This window comes from Stenella coeruleoalba (genome assembly GCF_951394435.1).
Source record: "Stenella coeruleoalba genome assembly, chromosome: 11".
Classification (NCBI taxonomy): domain Eukaryota; kingdom Metazoa; phylum Chordata; class Mammalia; order Artiodactyla; family Delphinidae; genus Stenella; species Stenella coeruleoalba.
In genome coordinates, this window is record NC_137157.1 from 16,179,463 (window position 1) to 16,197,096 (window position 17,634).

Below are 17,634 nucleotides of genomic sequence, written 5' to 3' on the forward strand. Positions count from 1 at the left end.
TAATCTCCATTCTGCTGAAATAGGGTATGCTGGGTGCTTTACTGATATTATTTCACTGAAACCTCACCACAACCTTAGGCCATTGGTACTATAAGCCACAGCTTACGGATGTTTTTTTTTTTTTTCTAGCTGAAAATACACAGATAGGCTCTGAATTATAGAGGGGCTGGATTTATCTAGTTGACACACATTAATGATAATTATGTACATGTAACTTACAGTTATAATGGTCTTTTTCATACTCATTACTTCCCATGAATCCTGTGAAGTATTCATCCTACACTATAAATGAGGACTAGAGAAGTTAAACAACTTTCCAGAGGGACACAACCACATAGCATCAAACCCAATCTGTATCCTTACCACCCTTCCTCATTCTGAACAACCCACATGATGGAGGGACTAACTGGGGTGGTGGGAGGAGGTGGTCAGGGACTAGATTTTCCTAGAGAAGGAGGCAGTTGGAACTTCCAGGCAGAAGGGCTGGGGAGAAGAGCTGGAACAAAGAACGAAGGCTTGCAGGCGGCTGTAGGTCAGGGAGAGGTAGGTTGAGTAGAATCCTTGGTGAGTGGGGAGGCTTAGTTCTCACAGCCCCATCCCCCCAACACACTCCTGGCCATTGTGGTTTGACTCTAATAAGGAGACTTGGGAGATGCTTGAGCAAGGCAGGGCAGGATGAAAATGGTCTCTGAAGAGTACGGTTTTTGCAGCTACCTCTCCATTCCATTCACTGAGGAATCCATCATCTCCACACACCTCTTCCGGTTTTTTGGTTAAATTAACAAATTATCTGAGCCTATCACAAAACATTGCATTTCCACATAGTACCCACTTCTAAACTTTCAAAACTTTGAGACTTTCCCAACACCCCCACCCACTAAAGAGTGGGTACCCTGAAAGGGGGGATGCTGAGAATCAGAAGTCTGGCATCCTAAGTCACACAGTGTTGTAGCCATTCAATGACCAATCCATTGTGGACTGAGCACCTCCTCAATCCAGGCAAACTGCCTGGCACCAGGGATGAGAAAAAGGAACAGATGACAGCCTCTTCCCTGAAAGGTTCAGTGTGAATGACAGTAAGCAAACAGGCAATTATAGTACATCATAGTAAGTGCTATGACCCATCTGGGAGCTGGGATAGCCCCAGGGAGGGACATCTTATCCAGACTGGGGGTGGGGCAGGGAAAGGGTCAAGGAAGCTGAGTTCCTGAGAGAATATGGCAAACTGGGGCAACTATAGGAAAGCTGAGCCTGGCTAAACGTAGGGTAGGAAGAGATTTGAGGAAGACATGAGGCTAGAGAGAGAGAAGCAGGGCCCAGATTATGAAGGATTTTTTAATGTCATGCTAAGGCAGTGGTTCTCATAATTCTTTTTCTCCTACAGCACTCCTGAGGGGTGAACAATAGGTCGGTCAGCAGCATGGTGAGAAGAAGCAGTTGTGGAGGTAAATCACCAGTGTCAGGTTGAGATACAGCCCTTCCCGTCCTTCCCGGTCTGAGATTCATGGTGCTTATTAAGAGTCTGGATTTCATCAGAAGGCTGGCTAGCCTTGGATAAATTATCTCATCATACTAGGCTTTGTCTTCTCACTGGTCTACACATTCATGTGTTGGTTGAGGGTATGAGCTCCAGGATCAATCGCCTGGATTCTAGCCCGACTCCCACCATTCTCAAGATGCGTCACCTTGTGTAAGAGTGGTTCCCCCTCGTCGGTAAACTGGATCAGTACCACTGTGATGCCTACATCAAAGACTCGCTGGGCATGGACGGGGGGAAGCATGTGAGATTCCTGGCATAGTGCCTGCGGTGAGCGAGCGGTAAATGTCAGCTGACTGTGACACTGCAGGTCCCCCACAGCCTCACAGTGTCAGCAGCCATCCTCTCTGGGTCATCCCCTTCCCCACCATGGTTGCCGTCATCATCATTATTATCATCATCATCATCCCCATCATCTTGATATCGAAGTTCTAGGAGATCATTTCTCACTGGGTTCCTCCCCTCCACTGTCCTTCCTTTCATAAGACACTGTGGTTATCTCATGAAAGAGAAGGCCCTACATAGATAAATTCTAAATAATGTGAGATTCATAATATTCATTGAGCTCCTACTATGTGCCAGACATTGTTCTAGGTACTGGGGATATAATAGTGAGCTAAATAAAGTTCCCAACCATGGAACATACAGTCTAATGAGAAGAAACAGGCAGTAATAATTAAATAAGCAAATATATAGTAGGTCAGAGGAAAAAATCAGGGAAAGGGAGATCGACAGTGTCTCAGGTTGGGCAGTTGTTATTTTATATAAGATGGTCAGGGAAGAGCTTGCCTAGAGGTGACATTTGAATTGAGGAAATGAAGAACACCACCTCGTGGATACCTGGGGGTAAAGTTCACTGGGCACAGGGGACAAAATTACAAAGGCCCCCAAGGTAGGAACATACCTGGCATATTGAGGAGCAATAGGAGGACAGTGTGGCTGGACGGCAGTCATCAAGGGGGCAAGTGAGAAGGGATGAGATCAGGGAGGCAGTAGGGAGCCAGGACACGGGGACCATGGAGGTCATTGTAGAAACTGCCTTTGACTCCGACTATCTTGAAAAGTCATTGGAGGGTTTTGGAAAGAGGTGTGACATGATCTGACATATTTTCAGGGATTGCTCTGGTTTTTGTATTGAAAAAAGACCACAGCGCAGCAGCAAGTGCTTAAGCAGGGAGGCCAGTATGAAATTTTCAGTAACTCAAGTGTGAGCTGGGTGGTGACTTGGATCTGTGGGATAATGGTGCAGGTCACAAGAAGTCAGAGATGCTGGATATATTTTGAAGGTAAAGTCAACAAGATTTGCTAACATATTGTATTGGGTGTGGGGGGATGGGCGAAAGAAGGAGAGGAGTTGAGGATGATTCCTCAGCAACTGGACAGATGTTATTGGCATGTGCTGGGATGAGAAAGACCATGAGTGGAGGAGAAAATCAAGTGAGTATTCACATTGCCTCTGTAAGGTAGGGACTATGGTTTTCTGCCATAAAAACTGGGGCTCAGTGAGGTGAAGCCTCATATGGTGCTGGGAGTTCCAAGAAAGAATTCCCCTACTGCATGGAGCTCAGGGTTTGGAGCTGGGGGACTCCTGGGACTGGGAACCACTGAGGCTAACACAGGTCCTGTTTGTGGGGCATTTGGGCTCATGCCTTGGCCTCTGGGGGTCTTGTTAACCTGGAACAGAGAAGAAGCAATTGAAGTAATAGGGGCTTTCTATTTAGACCTTCTAACTGAAATGCAGATAACCAAGAGGGCTGCAGGCTTACAAAGCTCCATGTAGTTTAAGATCCATGTCGTTCAAGGGTGTTCAGAAGCATCTTTGCATAAGCTGGGGGAAAGGAAGAGATGTCTCTGGCTCCTTCTCTTTTCCACCTGCATTCCTGACCATCGAACACACTTTAGGGAGGATGAAATGGAAAAGGGATAGAAGAGAAGAAATCAGGAGGAAAAGAAGGGAACTTCCTCTAAATGCTTGTTGTGCTGACTCAGAAAATGGGGTAGAAGAATGGTAATCTCCAAGAAGAACCGTTGGAGCCTTCCTGCCCTAGAAGGTGCGCTTCCACGACTACTTACCAACCTCCTTCTCTGGGTGTAGCCGAACACCACAGTGGAACCACACTCCAGGGGGAAACAGTGCTGCTTTTTCAAGTTAAACACGTAAAGCCTGTGGTCTATAAGCCTCATATGGTGCTGGGAGTGCCAAGAAATAATGATGAAAGAAAATCGTTGGAATCTAGACATAGAAGCTCTGTACAGCTAGACTTTCAGTGACTCTGCAAATTGTATTAACTACCCTTTATTCACTGAGCCCTGCTATGGGCCCGGTATCACATGGTATCTCTCATTTAACCCTCACAACAACCAGGTGAAGTAGGTTTTATTACCCCTATCTCACAGATGAAGACACAGAGGTTCAGAGAGGTCACATTCCCCAGTCAGTCATGGAGCTGAATTTGAACGTGTCAGTCTATCCCAGAGCCTGTGTCTTAACCATTATATTTCACTACCTCCCAAAGGAAAAGGGCAAGAGGGAAACACTAATGATAGTCACAGTGCGTTCCCCCCTCCCTTCATTCTTCCAGGGCTTAGTAGAGGCAGAAAGTTGAGAAACCTGTCATTCTTATATCTGGCCTATGTTCTGAATCAACTTTTAAAAATTTAATTATTTCTCATAATAATCAGATGACTATTTTCTCTAAGAAATAGATTAATAATAAGAAAGGCCTTTAGAGATACAGAAGTGGTGACCTTGAAATCCAGAGAGGAGGTTAAGTACACTTCTCAAGGTCACAGAGTTAGTTTGGTGGCAGAACTAAGGCTAAAAAGCAGGGCACCTGCTTCCCAGGCCAGAGCTTGTCTGGGCCCCCAAAGCTGCTTTGCAAGTTATCACTACCTCTGCCCTAACACGGATGACTGCTTGAAGGAGGATGGTTACTTTTTTTGCACTAGAGATTTTGAAACACAATCTGAATTCAGCTGAAATTGTTTTTTTTTTTTTAATTTTATTTATTTATTTTTGGCTGCACTGGGTCTTTGTTTCTGTGCACAGGCTTTCTCTAGTTGCGGTGGGTGGGGGTCTACTCTTCGTTGCGGTGCGCGGGCTTCTCATTGCAGTGGCTTCTCTTGCTGTGGAGCATGGGCTCCAGGCTCGCGGGCTTCAGTAGTTGTGGCTCACAGGCTCTAGAGTGCAGGCTCAGTACTTGTGGTGCACGGGCTTACTTGCTCTGCGGCATGTGGGATCTTCCGGGACCAGGGCTCGAACCCGTGTCCCCCGCACTGGCAGGTGGATTCTCAACCACTGCACCACCAGGGAAACCCTAGCTGAAGTTTTTAAACAAGGTTCTTCTAGCAGCTTCATGGATGAGTTAGTTTTCTGATTTCCTCTGCCATCTCCTTTCCCCTCTCCTAGGTCAGAGCTGTAGGCCCAGAGCTAGGCGTTTTCTACAAGAGCTCCTGGTATTTAGCAGGAGTGGGAACGTTCCTCTCTGTCTGGGGCAAATGATTATATTTCCAGTCCAGAACCTGCTATAATCTACTCTGGCCTCCCACACGAATAGCGACTCTTCGCCTGGCTGGCTGGCTTCTGTGAACCTCTGCAATCTGGACCCACTCCACCCAGCTCAACTCTCTCTTTCCTAATCGCAGCTCACACCCTTTGTGTCAGACAGGTATCCTGGGCTCACCCCATTTCCGCCACAGAAATATCCCCCCTGCTCCTCCTATGCAAATCCATTCTTCAAGGCTTTGCTCAAGAACTATCCGCCTCAGACTTCCCCACATGCTGCCCAATGGTTTGCTTTCCAAGTTCCCTTTACATTTATATTCTCAACTACACAATTTAGTCTTTGAAATGTTTTCGCACATTTCTCCAAATGTAATGCAGGCCCCTTGAGGGCAGGCACATGTGTTCATTCATTCACGAGTGACTTTTAAAAGCGTCTTTTTTAAAAAAAATTATTTATTTATACTTTGACTGCAGTGGGTCGTTACTGCGAGTGGGCTTTCTCTAGTTGCGGCGAGTGGGTTTCTCATTGTGGTGGCTTCTCTTGTTGCGGAGCACGGGCCCTAGAGCGCAGGCTCAGTAGTTGTGGCTCGCGGGCTCTAGAGCGCAGGCTCAGTAGTTGTGGCGCATGGGCTTAGTAGCTCCTTGGCATGTGGGATCTTCCTGGACCAGGGCTCGAACCCGTGTCCCCTGCATTGGCAGGCGGATTCTTAACCACTGTGCCACCAGGGAACCCCGGGAATATGTTTTTAAAAAGAAGGAATTGGGAGAAGTTTCCAGGCAGAAGAAACAGGGTTCCTAACGCACAAGCACACACAGACACCAGATTCAGGGGTAAAGTAGCTTGTAGAGTGGAGCTCTGTCCCTGCCACAGCACTAACTAGCCTTATTGAGAGTGGGCAAATTGCTTAATTTCTCTAGGGCCCATTAAAGGGCACAGGCTCTGAAAGGAGCAGATCACGGTTCAAATCACGGTGTGTGAGACCTTGCGCCAATCAGTTGGGGAGGGGCTCAGCCTCAGTTTCCTTCCTATAAAGTGGGTAAAATAATTCCTACCTTAGAAGCTATCAGTGAAGTCTGGAGACTATATATGTAAGTTGCTAAGCACAGAGCCTGGCATTATTATATTTCCTTCTACCAAAGTAGGGGTGACCCTGATCTGCTTCCCTCTCATTGCAGAGGCTGCTGGTTTCCCAGCGTGCAGCCCAGAGCCTGTCCGTGGTAGGGGCTGACGCCAGAGCGTGGGCCCCCAAAGAGAAAATTGAGCTGAAGGGCCTTCAGAAAAAACTCAACAGCGTCGACGGCGGACTGGCTGGGCTAAGTGGGCCGCTCAAGTCTTCTCTTCAAGTCTTCACGCAGTCCGAGAATCTTTGGTTAACTTCCCTTAAACATGCCCCTGGAGCCAACTGGTTTTCAGAAAGCCCTTTCTGCCTCCGCCTTCAAACCCCAGGAAAGGGACAAGGTCCAACCACCGGAGGCTTGGCGGGTGGGATGGGGGAAGGGGGGTGGGGATTTCCCCAACTCCCCGCAGAAAGGAATGGGGGGGTGTTCCCGCCCCTTTGCTCCCACTCCCAGGGGCAGGGCTCCTGGGGCGCCCCCCTTCATTTCCTCTCTCCGCACAGGTCCATAAAGGAGCGGGGCTCCCACGTGGCCCACTGCACCGGGTCTTCCCCGGCTCTCCGCTCCGCCTGGCCACCTCCATCTCGGCCGCCTATCCCCGGGGCCCCCGTGGCCTCAGCTCAGTCGCCAGTCCCGGTCCCAGTCGACCCAGCCCTCCGCCCACTCCCTTCGGTCACTCGGCGCCGGTTCCCGCCTCCGTTGACCCAGCCCGGTCGCTCCCCACCTCGGCTGCCTCCTGCCCCCCCCCACCTCAGCCGCCTGCCCCGACCTCCGGTGACCCTGCTGGGACACCACCCTCGCCCCCCCGCCCCCACCGGGCCCCAGTAGACCGCGCTCGGCCACCACCCTCCCCTCCGCCGAACCCCCAACCCCCGACCCCCGGACCCTGCTGGGCCGTCCCTCTCCCTTCAGCCACCCCCATCCCACCCCGGCTCCCGTAGACCCCGCTCGGCCGCCACCTTTCCCTCGACCGTCCCCTCCCCCCGACTTGGTCCAGCCCCCTAGACCCTGCGGAGCCGCCCCGCGCTCGGCCCTCCCTCTTTGGGGTCGTGGCGGCAGGGGGAGGGGCCGCCCGCCGGCCCCAGCGTGCGTGGCAGGCGCTCCCGGCTCTGCTCTGCCGGCCTCCCTTCCCGGGAGGCGGGGTCGGCGCCGCGGCGGCGGCGGCGGCGGCGGCGGAGGCAGGCCCCCTCCTCCTTCCTCGCTCGCCCGGCCTCCTTCCTCGCCCGCCCGTTCGCTCTCTCTCTCTCCCTGCCGCTCCGACGCCAGCAGCGCCCGCGTGCCGCTCGCCCAGCCCCGGGGGAACCCGAGGAAGTTTCCTGGGCCGCGCGCCCCGCTCGCTCGCCTCGCAGCCCGCGGCTTCACTCGCCGCCGCGCCCGCCATGCCCTCGGCCAAACAAAGGGGCTCCAAGGGCGGCCACGGCGCCGCGAGTCCCTCGGAGAAGGGCGCCCACCCGTCGGGCGGCGCGGATGACGTGGCGAAGAAGCCGCCGCCGGCGCCGCAGCAACACCCGCCGCCGCCGCCCGCGCCGCACCCGCAGCAGCAGCCGCAGCAGCATCCGCAGAACCAAGCGCACGGCAAGGGCGGCCACCGCGGAGGCAAGTCCTCCGCCGCTGCCGCCGCCGCCGCCGCCTCGTCCTCCGCGTCCTGCTCGCGCAGGCTCGGCCGGGTGCTCAACTTTCTCTTCTACCTCGCCCTGGTGGCGGCGGCCGGCTTCTCGGGCTGGTGTGTCCACAACGTCCTGGAGGAGGTCCAGCAGGTCCAGCGAAGCCACCAGGACTTCTCCCGGCAGAGGGAGGAGCTGGGTCAGGGCTTGCAGGGCGTCGAGCAGAAGGTGGGTACCCCGGCCCCCCAAACGCCGTGCGCCCGGCGTCTTGCCCACGCACCCACGGCCGGGCCCCCTCGTGCCCTCCCGGCCGGGCCCCTTTCTGGCCTAGGCCCGTCAGCGGCCCGGGGTGCCCCCGCCCCGGCCCCTTAGTTCCAAAGCAGTCCCCAGACCCTCTTTGTTAATGGCCGCGGAGGAATCGGCCCCGAGGGATGGACCGCTTCGAGGATGGTCTGGCCGGCCCGGGAGGGTGGGCCAAGGGCCTGTCACAGGACATTAGCGGTGACCTGTAAGGAAGCCGGCAGGCTCTGGGAAGCCCATTCTTTTTGGATTAGGAATCGCTGAATGGGCAGAGTTGTCTGAAGAGGAGGTTGGAAGGGAAGCCAGCGCATCCCTGGAAGCCTCGGGCAAGGCCGCACCTCTGCTCTCCCAGTGGGAGACATCTGAGCCAGATTTCAATAGACCTGGAGCCTGGGGAAAGAAAAGCTAGTAGTCTTACTCATTTGTGTAGTTCTAATGAAATAGCTCATCTCTTTAGGCTCCTTGCCCTTTATTGGACCAGTGTACCTATGTGGGCCTTGGAAGTAGCATATTTCAGCTTTAGAGGAAAGGAAAAGCCAAAAATACTAGGTCATACTGGTGAATAATACCACATTTATATGGTGTTTAGAAGGCTTACTCACTTATTATCTAATTCTCATGGGAGCCCTGGGAGGGAGGACTGGCAGTTTTGACTCCATTTTCCAGATCAGAAAATTGAGGTTTAGAGATCAAGTGAATTGATAAAGACCCCAGCTCTTGAATGGCAGACTGCATGACAGTGTCTAGGCCACTGCGGAGTGCAGGGTCCACAGGGGCCTATTTCAGGTATGGATGGACCTCCCTTTCCACACGAAGTTGCTTAGGTTCCACCCTTTCTGTTTTTTTCCTACACCAAGTGCAGCTCCCTCAGCCTCATTCCTGCGTCCTCCCCTAATGTCATTGCTCAATGAAAGTTGGTTGCATGATCGAAACAAAAAATCCCGCCACCACTTCTGAGCCCGGAACTGCTGCCTTCTTTTCCCAGCATGCTGCCTGCCCTGCCAAGTTTCTATCGACTTGTGTGGAATATGCAGGACTAGGAATTTCCTCTTAAGACTGGCAGAGCGACTGGAGTGAGTCATCTCCATGCTGCAGGCCAAGGGAGGTGACTTTTTCGAAGGGAATTAAGTAGGCAGTGCTGCTTTGCCTATCCTGAATGTCAAATCATTCTTAAAAAGTAGACATACTGCTGGAGTATAATCACTAGCCTCTCAGTTTCCTCTCTTCGATCCACCCACTTAACCAATCAGTCATAATATTTGGTGAAGTCTATGGTCATATGGCTCCTCGTAGGCCCTGTGGAGGGTGCGAAGGTGCAGAAGACAAATCCTATTTGTGAAGCAGCGCACAGGTGGGTTTTAGTTGAGGGTAACTGCTGTGCGAGTTCAGAAGAGAGAGAGGGTGGAGTTTGCCCAGGCCCGTATCCTGGTGGCCAGGGTAGTGCCAGTCTAGATCTAGATGGTAATGGATAACTGTTGAGAGAAGGAGTGAAGAACAGACAGGTTTGTTTGGGGGACAGCACGTGGCTACCCTGCCTGTAGCAGAGGAACATGTAGGAAGCTGTGAGGGGGAGGGGGAGGTCGAGGCCAAGATGGTGGAGGTCTTGAACTGAGGTGGAAGAAATTGAACTTTATTCTCTCTGCTTCCTCCCTGCCCCTCCCTTATTCTCCTTTCAGGTTCCCACCCCTCCTCCATCACAGCTTTGTACAGATTCCTTTCCTTTCGGGGACTCAGTTTTCCCATGTCCACATTAAGGGGAGGGCTCTGTCCAGATTTTTAAGAGTCCACCTGGCTGTAAACCATTGAAATCATGACCTTTCTTTTAATTTAGTGGCGTAATCAAGCTAATAATTAATGCCTCATATTTACTGTGCACTCATCTCTTTTGACTGTCACAAGCCCAACAGGTACAGACTGTTATGATCCCCCTTTCACAGATGAGAAAAGTGAGCTACAAGGAGGCTAAGGAACTCTGCGTGGTTACACACCTAGCAAGTGGCAGGGCTAGGACTCAAACCGCAGTGAACTCCTAGAACACTCTTAACTAGTCGCTTGTTCATTGTGCTGTTTTTCCCATGCCTTGCCTGCTCCTGCTACCTAGTAGGTGTTCAATTAATGCTTACTTCATTGACTTGGAACTCAGAACATGCCCAGAACGGGGGCATTTGGCACACAGGATCTTCCACAGTGTGTGGCCACTTCCCTCTGCACCTCCGGGGTGGCCAGGAAATGTTATTCTGCATTGAGGAGTGCGTAGTGATGGATGGGCCGTCTGACAACCTAAGTTTGAGCCTCTCACAGCCCTCTCTGTGAGGTTTGTTGGGGGCTGGGGTTTGCTTCTTCGCAGGGACATATTCTTACTGTATTATTTTGTTCATAATTAGTCTTCACTGTGGGTCAGGCATTCCCAGCCACCCTCTGAGGCGTTAGCACCATTTCGTAGATGGGCCAGTTGAGCCTGGAGTGGTTGTGTTACTCATTCAGGGACGTGCAGACCCTCAGCGGTGGAGATGGGGCTGGAGTCAGAGCAGTGTGACTCTGAAACATGCTACTCCACTGCCCTTTTGGGTGCCCACCTGGTCTCTCTTGTTCTCAGATGCTCTCGGTATTGGGACACGGCCCAGGTCTGCTGAATGGGCCAAGAGCCTGGTCTGTTCTTATCCTGAAGATTAAGCAGGCACACGTGGGTGCAGGGCTTCAGAAAATGTTGGTAGTTCAGCTCTAGGCCCTCTGAAGGGCCTGGGTTGCTCTGGCAGATCCAGGGTGGCGTAGAGTATAGGAGTAGGCTTAGGCCTGGTGGGGACAGTTTAATGAGACTAAAAGCTATTTGTGGACGAGTGAGTTCTCTGGTCGTATTTCTTTGTTTTCTCATCTTGACTCTGGGCTAGGAGTCAAGGCTTGAGGCTGAGGCAGCATCTCCTCCAGGCACTCAGTGCACTTTGGACATGCTTCTGCCTGAGCGTATCACTGGAGGCTGAGCGCAGGTTCTAAAGTCAGACATTCTTGCATTTTGATGCTCAGCTCTACCACTTCCCAGGCTTCTGCTTTGTAAAATGGGGATTAATAGGAGCTACCAACTCATGAGATTATTATCAGGGTGGATTGGGATGATGTCTCTGAAGTGCTCTGCATAATCATTGGTGTACATCAAGTGTCCTGAATGTGAGCCACCACTGTTCTCTTCTCCTACCCCCTGCTGTGAGCTCCTTGATGACAGGGAACCTGTCTTAGCGTTACTTTGCTCTGGCATCTTGTCCACTACTTAGTGGGTATCCCCCATATGTTGGGGAAACATGTATCCACTGCATATTGATAATTATTTTTTTTTAATATTTATTTGGTTGCACTGGGTGTTAGTTGTGGCTCGTGGGCGCCTTAGTTGCGGCTTGCCAGCTCCTTAGTTGTGGCTCGCTGGCTCCATAGTTGTGGCCTGCATGTGGGATCTAGTTCCCTGGCCAGGGATCGAACCTGGGCCCCCTGCATTGGGAGCGTGGAGTCTTATACACTGTGCCACCAGGGAAGTCCCCTGCATATTGATTATAATGAGGTCTTTGCATGTGAAGGTGAACAGCTCACACCGTCATAGGGAGACACTTTTTGTGCTCTTTTCAGTGTCACGGGTTGATTTGTTCGGTTTCATCCATAATTTCTGATCTAGTCCCCTTCCTAGCCATTTGTAAAGAGCCAGCCCAGGTTAGGAGTGACAGTCAGGGGTCGGGGGAAATGGACCAGCTCCGTCTTCGTCAGGCCTTTCTCTGTAAATGCGTTCATTCTTTGACTCATTCAGAAAACAGTGATGAACGCCTGCCATGTTGCAGGTAGTGTGCCTACCTGTTCAAACCTTTGTTCTGAATGCTGTGCTCAGAACAGGCAGGTTCTGTGATTGAATAACCTAATTTCAGAGTTGAGCTCTAGGTTATATTTGGTTAAGCAGGGAAATCGTCTAGTATTCTGGAGTCCTTGAGAATCTTATTCTAATCTATCTTAAAATCACAGACCGGTGGAAGCCAGAAGGACTTTAGAAACCTATTTGTTAATAGATGAGGAGCTCGGGACTTGGAATATGCGTGTGACTTACTTGTGCGCACAGAGCTGGTGCTGGAACTAGAGCCCGGGGTCCTGTTCACATACCTATAGCATTTGCCCTTTGGCATTGGGCCAAGGGTGGGCTAGGAATCTCCAGACTTCTGAGCTACTCCAGAAGAAAGATTAAATGATAACGAAGGTGACAGTTACTGTTTATTGATCATTATGTGTTAGGCACAATTTAAGCACTTTACATATTAATACGTAAAGTGGATTAAGCTCACTTAATCCTCACAAGACAAGCCTATGACTTAGGTACAGTACTATCTTTGTTTCCATCCTGTGGGTTAGGAAACCAAGGCACAGATATGCTAAATAACTTGCCCAAGATCACACAGATAGGAAGTGTCCAAGCTAGGATTTGAACATGGGCAGTCTGGTTCCAGAACCCATGCTATTTTATGTTTTTAGCTGTCCATCATGGAAATGTTCAAGCATAAACAAAAGAAGAGATCAATATAGGGAACACTATTTTCAATAATTATCAATTTTTTGCTATTTTAATTTCATCCCCTCACCAGCCCTTCCTCCTCCCATTTTTTTGTGCTCTTTTTGGGCTGGAGGTGGAACAGTATGGGTCTGAAGCACTCTATTCCACCACCGTGTTGGATGCACACCTGGTTGTCTTGTTCTCAGATGCTCTGATGCTCTCAGTATTGGGAAATGGCCCAGGTCTACTGAACGGCGTGAGCATGGGCAGAGAAGCTGGCCTGTCCTTCCCTGGAAGAGTCAGTGGGCACAAGTGGGTGCAGGGCTTCAGAAAATATCGTCAGTTCAATTCTAGACCCTCTGAAGGGCCCTTGTTGCCCTGGCAGACCCCGTGGATAGTGATCTAATTTTAATTTTGACTGACACATTAGTTGACCCAAAGTATTCTGGGATTTATTTCTAACAAATAAAGAGTTCCTTTCTGTTCTTTCCTTTCCCTCTCCTTTGCTTGTTTCTTTTGGCAAAACACAGTATATTACACCTAACAAAGTTAACAGTAGTTCTTGATTATCACCAGATACCCAGTCCAAAATCAGATTCCCTGACTTTCTCAAAAATATGTCTCTTTTACAGTTGGTGTGTTTGAAGCAGGATCCATATAAGTCCACACATTGCATTTAATTGAGAAATCTCTTAAGTTTCTTTTAATCTGTAATAGTTTCTTATATTTCCTCCTTTAAATATGCCATTTATTTGTTGAAGATCCTGATTATTTGTCCTGCAGAATTTTCTACATTGTGGATTTGACTGTATCCTCATGGCATGTTTCACTCTTGTATGTTTTCTGTGAATTGGTGGTTAGAGCTAGAAACTTGACAGATTTGGATTCTCTTCTCTCTCTTTTTTTTGGCAAGAAAGCATTTTAGGTGGTACCATGTGCCACATCAGGATGAAGCCCAGACCATTAATCATCATACTCAGCCTCTCAGTGCATTAAACCTGCTCCCGGGGGTGGTTTCCAGGTCAGACCCTGTTTAGGGTAGAATTTATTTAGAATGAAGGTGTAGTGGCAAATAGGATCATAGTGTGTTCACAAAGCCAGAAAATGCTAAGGGTCACCGTCCACTGGTCACATTTTCAGGTGAGGACAGTGATTTGTTCGGGGCCACACAGCTATAGGCGGTGAGCAGAGACCTGAACCTTGTCTCTTGCCTCCCTGCCCAGTGTCTCCCATGTGCCTCAGCTTTGTTTCTAGAAAAACTTGAGACTCTTTCAGTTGCAAGAGCTAAAAATTCAGCTTAAACTGGCATAAACAGAGATGGAGGAAGGGAAAGAATTTATTGGCTCAAACAAAAAAGTTCCAGAGTAGGTTCCTTCAGTATAGCTGTATCCAGAGATTTAAATTGTGTCTTCAGAACTTGACCTTGCCATCTCTTAGTTCTGCTTCCCTCTGTGCTGGCTGGATTTGTAGGCAGGTGTTGGTCATGTGCTGGTCTGAGCTGTTCCAGGCCTCCCTCATCCTATAGGTAGCAATCCCAGTAGAAAGCGGTTTCCCTTCCCAATAGTTTTAAGAGAAGTCTTGGAATCGATTTGTTGGTCTGGTTTAGGCCACATGCCCATCCACGGGCTAATCACTGTGGTTTCAGGAGCGGGTGGGAAGTGGGTGGACAGAAAGCATTGATTGGTCAGGCCTGGAGCATTTGGAGCTGGCCTTGGGGTTGGTCCCCCAAACCACATGGGCTATGTGCAAGGATGGTTCCCTAAAGGAAAAATTATGGTACTATTCTGGAAGAGGAGGGACCTGTAAGCTGGGCAAATGAAAAGAAATACAACTGAATTGCATAAAACCCATCAGCTCTTCTCCGTGGTTAACATCTGGATTTTGGTTACAGGTGCAGTCTCTGCAAGCCACGTTCGGGACTTTTGAGTCCTTCGTGAGAAGCTCCCAACATAAACAAGATCTCACAGAGAAAGCCGTGAAGCAAGGGGAGAGCGAGATCAACCGCATCAGTGAAGTTCTGCAAAAACTCCAGAATGAGATCCTCAAAGACCTCTCAGATGGGATCCACGTGGTCAAGGACGCCCGGGAGCGGGACTTCACATCCCTGGAGAACACGGTGGAGGAAAGGCTGACCGAGCTCACCAAGTCCATCAACGACAACATCGCCATCTTCACCGAGGTCCAGAAGAGGAGCCAGAAGGAAATAAACGACGTGAAGGCCAAGGTCACCTCTCTGGAAGACTCGGAGGGATACAAGCAGGATTTGAAAGCCTTGAGGGAAGCAGTGAAGGAAATACAAACCTCGGTTAAGTCCAAAGAGAAGGACATTGAGGCCCTGAGAAGCACAGTCCAGACCATGGAGTCTGATGTCTACACGGAGGTCAAAGAGCTGGTGAGCCTCAAACAGGAGCAGCAGAGGTTCAAGGAGGCGGCCGATTCGGAGCACCACACCCTGCAGGCGCTCATGGAGAAGGTCCTCCGGGCGGAGGAGTCGGCCGCCCGCCTGCCCGAGGAGATCCGGAGACTCGAGGAGGAGCTCGGCCAGCTGAAGGCCGCATCCCTCAGGCCGGAAGAAGACGGGGTCTTCAGACCCTCCGAGGCCTTCGAAACGCTTCAGAAGGAGAGCCAGGGCTTGGACTCGCGGCTGCAGAGCGTGGAAGATGGGGTGCAGGCGGCGCGGGCGGCCTGGGAGCACCACCGCGAGACGGTGGAGGCGCTGCGCTCGCAGAGCGAGGAGCAGGCGCGGAACCTGGCGGACCTGCAGGAGCGCGTGGCCAGCCTGGGCCCCGCCCACGACGCAGACGTTGACGCCGACGCCGGTGGCCTGGCGGGCAGGGTGCGCGGCCTCGGTGAGGCCCAGCTCTCCCTGGTCGGAGACGTGGACGAACTGAAGCGTCGCATGGCCGAGCTTCCCGGCGCCGTGGAGGCGCTGCAGAAGGTGCAGGAGCAGGTCCGCACACTGCTCACCCGCGACGCTGCCGCCGCGCCCCCCCAGGACCTGCTGGACAGACTCTCCTCTCTGGACAACCTCAGAGCTTCCGTGGGCCAGGTGGAGTCGGACTTGAAAATGCTCAGGACTGCCGTGGACAGTTTGGTCGCGTACTCAGTGAAGATTGAGACCAACGAGAACAACTTGGAGTCAGCCAAAAGTTTGCTAGAGGACCTGAGGAATGACCTGGATAGGTTGTTTGTGAAAGTGGAAAAGATTCACGAGAAAGTCTAAATGGATTGCGTGGGCAGGGCGCGGATGGCGAGTCCAGTTTCTCACGACCAAAAAATGTGTTGTTCGCTCCCGCGCCCCTCCCCCCAGGGCCTGGTCCCTCCCGAAGAGCCGGCCACACCACCAGGATCACTGGGGCTTTCTGTGTTTCTGTGCCCGTTTAATTTATTTACGATGGTTACCACGCGCTATCGGTTGCGCAGGCCTTCTGCTTCTGCTTTGGTTGGGTTTCCCGAAGGCCCAGCCCCTGTGCATCAGAGGTGCCTTCTAGAAGGGATGTTTCTCCCTAGTGTCAGGGAAGAACCGTAGTGGCTGCAACCGAGGATAAACGGAAGCAGATTAACCTCAAAAACCCTGCCTGGCTGGAGGATTTCAAGTAACAAAAAAAGGGGGAGGAGGTATTTTTTTTCTAATTGTCTTTAAGGAAAATTCATTTCACTTTTTTTTTTTTTTTAGTACTTTTGGCCAACGTTTTCATGAGATGTCACTCACTTCTTGTCTTCCACTTTAAACTGGTTACAGTTCATAAATGGCAGCTCTGAATTGGGAGGGGGACAAGCCCCTCCATCTTTAGTTGAAAAGAATCAGCTGCTTGGTGGTCTGTGGGGTACGTGTCTTTTCCATTCCTGAACCATTTCTCCATCTCAATGATAACTATGCAAAAGAATCCAGACGGTTCAGAATGTGAAGGCACAACCCGCCCAGAGTCCCCTGTGGCCGACCTATGTCGCCTCTTGGTAGGGTCCCCAAATAATGTGTTTAGAGTAAGGGTTTAGAATTCCTGAAAAGGGAATCCTTGGATTCGTTAAAGAAATGTATTATGAGAGCTGCTCATAAAGGCATGGGCTGCCTCCCTGGGGAATGGAGGCCACATCTTCATTTTACCGCGATGTCCCTGAAGAGGTTTGCTGTCAGCAGACCTCATCCATCAGTGAGGAACACGTGCATTTTCTGTAGCTGTTTGCTGTTTCCCTTCTCCTTTGAGCTGTACTGTCCTTTAATGGCTGTCTTGCCCTTTAAAAAAGAAAAAAGGAAAAAAAAAAGGAAAAGAAAAAGGAAAAAAAAGGTTTGTTTAGTTTACTGTGAAATGAACTGTATGGCTTATTTACAGTATTTTTAATTCTTAATAAACACTTGAGCTTTGTTATGACTTTTCCAGAGTGGTTGCTTTCTGAGAATTTAGTAACTTTGAACGATGTATGTTATTAACATGCAGTATTCAGGATTAGAAAGATGGGTAAGTGTTCAATTTTAAGACTATTTTTTTCCAATTCTAAAACCAAGACGGACTCCCTCTTAGGCCTGGGGGCATAGTTTTGATTGATTATTAGCAGGTTTATTTATAGGTCATTGCTTGACCCCAACTCTTAGCTATAGCAGAGGGTCTCAACCCTGGCTCCTGTTAGAATCTTATAGGAGCTTTTAGAAATGCCTGGGGCCCATCCCCATGGATTCAGATTCAGTGGGTGTGCAGAGGGCTGGCATTAGAATTTTAAAGGCTCCCTTGCTGATTCTAATGCACAGCCAGGTTTAAGGACCACTGTCTTGGACTATCTTGGTGACCTTTGGCCCCCGTGTAAACCTGGGCATGTTTCCTTTACTTGCCAGGTTGCCATCCACCTGCCACTTAATAAGGGACACTGTTTACTGAATTGAGTACCTGTATGCCAGGCGTGGTGCTTAGCAGTTCATAGGCCTCTGTTTATTAATCCTAATATTTCCCTGGAGGTAGGCAGCATCATTCCCCGTTTTACAGAGGGGCAGCAGGCTGAGAAGCATCATGTGTGATCACTAGCTAGGAAGTGGCAGGACTGAGGTTTGAGCCCAGTCCCTGCT

General features: G+C 50.5%; 1 protein-coding gene across 1 annotated transcript; it reads left to right on the forward strand.

Annotated features, from left to right (window-relative positions):
* Positions 1 to 7,196: 7,196 nt before the first annotated feature.
* CKAP4 (cytoskeleton associated protein 4) lies at positions 7,197 to 16,934 on the forward strand. The gene is made up of 2 exons (XM_079937875.1): positions 7,197 to 7,990; positions 14,470 to 16,934. Exons 1-2 carry the CDS (start codon positions 7,538 to 7,540, stop codon positions 15,799 to 15,801), a joined length of 1,785 nt encoding a protein of 594 aa, XP_079794001.1. The 5' UTR covers positions 7,197 to 7,537; the 3' UTR covers positions 15,802 to 16,934.
* The last annotated feature ends 700 nt before the right edge of the window (positions 16,935 to 17,634 follow it).

Coding starts and splice junctions, on each gene's coding strand:
- CKAP4 (XM_079937875.1), top strand. CDS start 7,538: ATGCCCTCGGCCAAACAAAGGGGCTCCAAGGGCGGCCACGGCGCCGCG. Junction 7,991..14,469: donor TGCAGGGCGTCGAGCAGAAG/GTGGGTACCCCG, acceptor TTTTGGTTACAG/GTGCAGTCTCTGCAAGCCAC.